The sequence below is a fragment of the Otolemur garnettii genome, unplaced genomic scaffold (assembly GCF_000181295.1).
Source record: "Otolemur garnettii isolate 467f Iridium unplaced genomic scaffold, OtoGar3 scaffold00198, whole genome shotgun sequence".
NCBI lineage: Eukaryota > Metazoa > Chordata > Mammalia > Primates > Galagidae > Otolemur > Otolemur garnettii.
The window spans coordinates 1,695,408-1,702,155 of NW_003852593.1; the positions used below are offsets into that span (position 1 = coordinate 1,695,408).

General features: G+C 56.0%; 1 protein-coding gene across 3 annotated transcripts in view; it reads left to right on the forward strand.

Annotated features, from left to right (window-relative positions):
* Positions 1-6,748, forward strand: part of SH3BP2 (SH3 domain binding protein 2) — a 38,659-nt gene that overhangs the window by 14,944 nt on the left and 16,967 nt on the right. The window contains exon 2 of one of the 3 annotated variants that reach the window (XM_012812268.2): positions 562-612. Coding sequence is in view for 1 of the 3 variants with exons in the window: in XM_003801131.3 (XP_003801179.2) it covers positions 2,924-3,006 (83 nt within the window). In the remaining 2 variants the exon portion in view is untranslated. Of the gene's footprint in view, positions 1-545; positions 613-2,923; positions 3,007-6,748 lie in introns of those variants that run through there. The other 2 variants (XM_023507693.1, XM_003801131.3) reach the window with 2 other exon arrangements.

Consider the following 6,748-nt stretch of genomic DNA (forward strand, 5'->3'; position numbering starts at 1 on the left):
GAGTTGGAGGTTGCTGTGAGCAGTGAAGCCATGGCACTCTACCCAGGGGGATAGCTTGAGGCTCCGTCTCAAAAAAAAAAAAAAAAGACCACCGGGGCTGGGGGATCCTGGTCAGGGAGAACCTGGAAGATGGGTCCCAGGGTCGGCTGGGGGATGGACCCAGGATGGGAAGGGCTGATACAAAGCACCTAACTTAACAACCGGAGATATTCCCCAGTGGGTGTACCTGCCACCTGTGCCTTGGTTCAGCACCTGGCTAATGCTCCTTGGCCCCTGAAGGTGGCAAGCAGGCATCAGGCTGGGCATGGGGGTCCAGGGTGCCAGGGAAGCAGGTTGCAGTCCCCATCCACTGATCCCTCCCCTCTGAACTTCAGTCTCCTTGTTGGTTCGGTGCAGATGACGCCAGGACCAACCTCTTGAGCTGTGAGCATTGAGATGAGGCCGTGAGGTGTCAAGTACCAGGGTGGGGGCAGCTGGCTGCAGATACCAGCTACTGTGCTAGGACTTGCCTTGTTCCTGAGCAGAACCCAGCGAAAGTTCTCTCTCCCTTTTCTTTTTCAGACTGACTCCTGGCCCCCTGCCCAGCCCCACTGGCTGGCTCCACCCACCCTGGTAAGTGTCCTGTGTCTGGAGGGTGGGAGGTCCCCAGGCTTGGCAGGTAGAGAGACAAAGGCCCTGGGCAGGGGAGGATGGAGCAGGAGACAACCCCAGCCACACCCTGGCCAGATGCATCTCCCTGTGTGGTACCTGAGTGGGGTCATCTCTATGGTTGCCATTACCGAGTGAGAAGGCCTGACATCCTCTGTTTTAGTAGTGTGAATGGCAGTGTTACTTGAGGCAGGGAGAGGCAGGGATGAGGCAGGAGATGCCAGTGCCCTTGGGGAAGCCAAGGCTCAGAGGGCAGGGGTCTTCTGGGAAGCCGGGATTGAGGGGCAGTTTGTGTCTACTCCACTGGGGCCCTGTGCAGCCTGTTTCTCTCCCCTGGGCTGGAGCCTCTCAGAGCTGAACCTGGGCCTGAGGCTGGAGTAGGGGTGGGCCTGGGCCCGGGACTGCGGCTGGGGGTCCTGGGCCTGGGCCTGAGTGGGGCCTAGAGTTCTGGGCCTGGGCCTCTGCTCTTCCCTCTCTGCTGCACGGACACTCTTGGTGAGGCAAGGGCAAGTGCGGGCCTGGTTTCAACATCTACCCAGGTCTCATTTGTCTGTCCAGTGAGGGATGACAGGTCCCGGTTTTCACCTTGGTGTGTTTTTGTCCCTGGATCTGCCCTCCTAACCTCCCCAGGCCTTGGCCACTTCACTGCCTGTGGGATCCACCTCATGCCCTACCACTGTTCTAGCAGACTCTTCTCCCGTCAAACCTGGGCCGGCCCCTCCTCTGGGAGTCTCCCTGACCTTGCACCCTCTGGGCCTGGCACATCCTCTGGACCCCATCGGTCCTTATGGCCTTTCCTCCTTCTTGTCATGGTTGCTCTGTGGCCCAGGGGTCCCTCACTTGCTATTTTTATGTCAACCCTACAGCGAGACTGCTAAGAGGTCCAATCTGATCCTTCCCCTCCCACTGTCTGTCTGTCTGTTGGGGCACCTTTCTGCTGAAGACATGGCCTACCCTTGGCTGGCATAGGCTGGAGGAGGCCAGGGTGGCTGTGTCCACCTAGGAAATCCCCTGACACAAAAGTGCAAGCTCCCCACCTCAGGAGACAGTGGGTGCTCCACAGCCTAAACAGGCCCCTAGGTGGCATGGGGACCTTGGCAGCAGGTGTGGGGTGGCAGACACAGCTGGGAGGCAGAGGCCCCCTCAGCCTGCAAGTGCCCTCTTCAGGTTCCTCAACACCTGGGCCTGGGGTCTGGCCAGGCCTCAGGGCCTGGTGTCTAGGGCATATTGGGTCAGAGCCACAGGCAGAGGTAGGAGTGTGGAGTGGAGACCTGGTGTGAAAGATGAGGCTGTTGCAGCTCCCAGGGGCCCTGTGGTCTGTGGCCTCTATCACCCACAAATCCTTCCATGAGGGTGACCCCAGGCCCCTGAAAGTTTCTTTCTGCAGCTGCCTCCTCCCAAAGGTCCTGTCCCCAGGGGAGTTCTGACCTCACGTCTCCAGTTCAGAAGAAGAGTGTGGGAGGCTGAGTGCCCCACAGCTTGGGTTGGAATCTCTATTCCCCACCTGGCAGCAAAGGAGCTGGGCTTGGTGGGGGTAGAGCAGACCTGGGAGGAGCAGGAATCTGAGGGGCTGCGAGCACCCACTATGGCTATAGAGCACCCACTATCTCCTGACAGGTGCCCACTCAGGCCACAGTGTGCTTTAGCAAGCAGGATATTAACAGAGCTGTTTGGTGGGGGTGGGGGAGAGAGGGGGCACAAAAAGGCCTGTGGGGAGAGTGATTGAGAAGTGCCTGGGCTGGGTTCAGGCCTGGTGCATTAGTGCCTTGGTTTCACAGGGCACAGAAGTGGCCCTTTGTCTCTCTTGGTGGCAGAGACATGCTGGTGAGGCTATGAGCTCCCCTGTGGTGTGTGAGTGCTGGTTTCACACTGGGATGGAAGATGCCCTAGGGCGTGAGGGGCTTCATGGTTTGCTAGGAAGCAGCCAAGTATGCAGTGGGGTGGGGGTGAGAGGTGGGGGCAGAGGGGAGCTTCCTCCCAGGGGACACAGCTGGCTTTTCTCTGTAGCCCAGAGAACCGTGGTCTGACCGCAGTGGGGGGTGGAGCCAAAACCCAGCGGCCTGAGTAGCCCGGATGGAGCAACTTTGGGGACCTCCCAGGGAGCCGGCAACAGGAAGTCCAGGAAGGAGGAAGCCCTGGCAGTCACAGGCCCCAGATACAGCAGGAGTGAACTGTGGGCATACTAAGCCGGGCAGCACACAGGCAGGCCCGGGCATTGAGCCTCCCCTGTCTGGAAGATGAAGGTTGAGGCCTTGGCCCATGGCTCCTGAGCTGCATGGCCTCCCTGGGCCCCAGGACACCTGTCCCCAGCTGGTCGCCAGGGAGGAGGAGAGCCATGTGCTGGGTCAGTGCCATCAGGTCAGTGGGGTCACCCTGGGATTGGGAGTCAGAAGGCAGCACTGTCCTAGCACTGCTGGGGGCCCACATGGGAGCCATGGCCTCTCCACGGCCAGCAGTAGGGGCCTGCAGGAATCGGGCCACAGTTTGTGAGATGTGACAGGCTCTGAGAGAGTAGAGTGACCTTGTCTGGCTTGAGAGCCCTCAGAGCTGGACAAGCACAGGATGCCCAGGAGGCCCCTGTTGCTGTGAGAGACGCGCCTGCCCAGGCAGGGAAGCCGGGTGAGCCCTCCCTATTCTATATCTTCCTGGGGGTGGCCTGGTGTTTGAGTCCTGTTTGCACACTCTTTGTGCCTGAGTGTGTGTCCATGTGCTGGGGGCCGGAGAACCGTGTGAGGTCTCTGCTGCCCACCTGGCAAGTGCCTCACAGACCTGCTAGGTGGGGGGCTCTCCTCACAAAGCCCTGCCCCTGGCCGGCAGCAGGTTCTCTAGTGGGGCCAGTGGCGGGGCCGTAATAGGAACATTTTAGTTTTGATTCTCTGACAGAGATTCTGGGAAGAGGAAGAAGAGGAGGGGAAACCGAAAGGGGAGAACAGATGTGTTTTTCGTGGCAGGGCAGTGAGGGCTCTGTGGAAGCCGCCCTGCTTGTTCATCAGTCAGCACTGTGGGCCAGGCTGGGGAAGTGGCTGTGCTGGGGTGGGCGTTTGTCTGTCTTGTGGCAGGTTGCTCAGCCTCTTGGACCCTTGACGTCTTCATCAGTGATGAGGGGATGACTTGGTCTGAACCTCGGGCTGTTGTTGGGGTGTTGGCGTGGGGTGCTAATGGAGAAGCACAGAGCACTTAGCACTAGTCCTGGCCTCTTCCAGCCTCTATGTCCTCATCTGTAAAATGTGAGGAAAGCGCCAAGCTCCTGTATGCCCATGAGACCTGGTGAGCTGTCAGGCAGGGCCTGGCACTGGGCCCAGGCGGGGCTGGAGTGGCGATGTGTGTTCTGACTGTGCCCAAGCTGCCTGCCCAGAGCACTGGGGTCCACCCACAACAGGTCTCATTGGCCCATGGCGGCTGTATGTGTGCGTGTGTGTATGTGTGTGACTGTATGAATGAGTCTGAGTGCATGGATGTCCATGTGAGAACATGTGAGTGAGGGTGAACAAGTACATGTCTGTGTACGTGTATAGGTGTGTGTGCTTGCGCACACCTGTGTGTAGTGAGAGTGTGCACATGTTTGAGTGGGTGAGTGAATGTCCTGGGGGATCTGGCATTTTCTCTGTCCCAGCCCTACCTCGCCCTCCAGCTCCCACAAACAGAGCTGGCCTGTTCACAGCTAAGTCCTTGCACTATGGTCACATGGGGTGCTGGCTTCTCACCTCAGCCACGTCTGCGGGTTCCGGGCCAGAGCCTGTGGGAGCCCTGAGGGGTCCCTACTCCCTCTTCTGCACATGCTCGTGTCTGCGCAAACACCTGCACACATGGCCTCCCACACAAGAGCCATGCAGCTCAGGTGCATGTCCTGTGTGAGCGCACCGTCAGGGACATTACTCGGTAAGTGAAGCCACAGGGCACATGTGGGCCTACAGGTGACGACTGTGCAGCCCCCATAGCTCATAGGCCCAGGGTGGTAGGAGCCACACAGTCTGCACCTAGTTGCTCATCAGGGCTGTCTCTGTGGGACGGTGGTTTTCGCCTGCTTGCCCTGTCCCTCACCCCAGCAGCCTCAGCCTAGGCTACTTTTGAGAAAAGGTGAGGAAGAGAGCACAGAGATGGAGCCCTGCGGTGTGTGTCCCTGCTGCCTGCTGCCCCTGGCATGCACACACATGCACACCCACATAGCACACAGGTTCAATTGCACGTTCACGCATGTGCACACACATGAAGATCACACACCTTCTGGAAGGGTTCACAGAGCTCAGCAGCCACCACCGGTCCCCCCCCACACATTGACCTGTGTCTCCAGAGTCCTCCCAGATGACAGCTGCCCCAGTAGTATTGGAGTTTGGGGGGGCTTCTGAAGATTGGACCCTTCACACTCACTTTATGATAGAGGAAGTGGGAGCTCAGCAGAGGAAGGGGCCTGAACAGGATTTGAACAGGCGCCTGTTGACAGGTCCCCACAGGGGTGCCTGCCTTTGCAGAGGAGGGGACTGAGGCCTCCTAGAGAGCTAGAAGGAAGGCTTGTGGAGCCCTGGGATGAATGGATAGAATCGGACTGTCGGGTACCAGGTGCTGTGGCTGAAACAAGGTAGGGCTGTAACCTGCTGAACCTTGCCCAAATGTGGAGCCAAGAGGCTCCAACTATTCTCACAGAAGCCCCTCCCACCTGGACACACATACCAGGTCTCCCCACAGCTGGGAGAGGGATGTAGTACCGCAAGGTGGGGGAACCATTTCAGCTTCCTGTGCCTTCCAGGCAACTCACCATCCCCACCACCAAGTGGGGTGAATGTTCCATCCTTTTTGGGGGTTCCCTGGGAACCTCTTCTGGGCTGGGCCTGAGCTAGAAAGGATGGGGGACAATGACAACCTAATATGGCCAGTGTGAGATGGAGGGACACAGGTTCTCCCTTCCAGAGGCTACAGGAGACGGCCTAGAGGAAGGGACACTTGAACTGATTCTTCTCCTCACTTTTGGATTGTCCCTAGAAATATAATCAGTTTTCATATGTTGATCTTGGACCCTCCTACTTTGCTGAACTTATTTATTAGTTCTAATACTTTTTAAGTGGAGTCTATAGAATTTTCTATATATAAAATCATTATCTAGGTTGGGCATGGTGATTACACCTGTAATCCTAGCACTCTGGGAGACTGAGACCAGAGGATTGCTTAAGTAAGAGTGAGATCCCATGTCTACTAAAACTAGAAAAACACTCTGGGAGGCCGAAATGGGTGGATTGCTTGAGCTTACAGTTTTGAGTTCGAGACCAGCCTGAGCAAGAGTGAGACCCCCATCTCGAAACATAGCTGGGCTAGGGGTTGTGGTGGGTTAGCTACTCAGTAGGCGAAGGCAAGAGGGTTGCTTAAGCCCAAGAGTTAGAGGTTGCTGTGAGCTATGATGCTGCAGCACTCTACTGAGGGTGACAAAGTAAGACTCTGTCTTAAAAAATAAATACATAAATAATACTAGAAAAAATTAGCAGGTGTTATACCGGGTGCCTGTAGTCCCAGCTACTTGGGAGGCTGAGGCAAGAGGATGGCTTGAGCCCAGGAGTATGAGGTTGTTGTGAGCTGACACCACTGCACTCTAGCCTGGGCAACAGAGTGAGACTGTCAAAAGAAAAAAATTGTCATCGAATCAGTGAATAGTTTACTTCTTTCTTTTCAATCTGGATACCTCTTATTTCTTTTGTTGCCTAATTTCCCGGCCAGAATCTCCAGTGAGATATTGCTCTTTCCAGGAGTGGCGAGAGCAACATCCTTGCCTTGTTCCTGTTCTTGGGCTTCAGTCTTTAATGAGGTGATGTTAACTGTGGAGTTTTCATAGATTCTCTTTACCAATCAGGTTGAAAGTTCCCTTTTATTCTTGGTTTGTCGAGTGTTGTTCTTACCATGAGGCATTGTTGAATTTTGTCAAATGCTTTTTTTCCATTTATTAAGATGACCATGTAGCTTTGTCCTTTATTTATTTATTTATTTATTTTTTGAGGCAGAGCCTCAAGCTGTTCCCCTGGGTAGAGTGCTGTGACATCATAGCTCACAGCAACCTCCAACTCCTGGGCTCAAGCAAGTCTCCTGCCTCTGCCTCCCAAGCAGCTGGGACCACAGG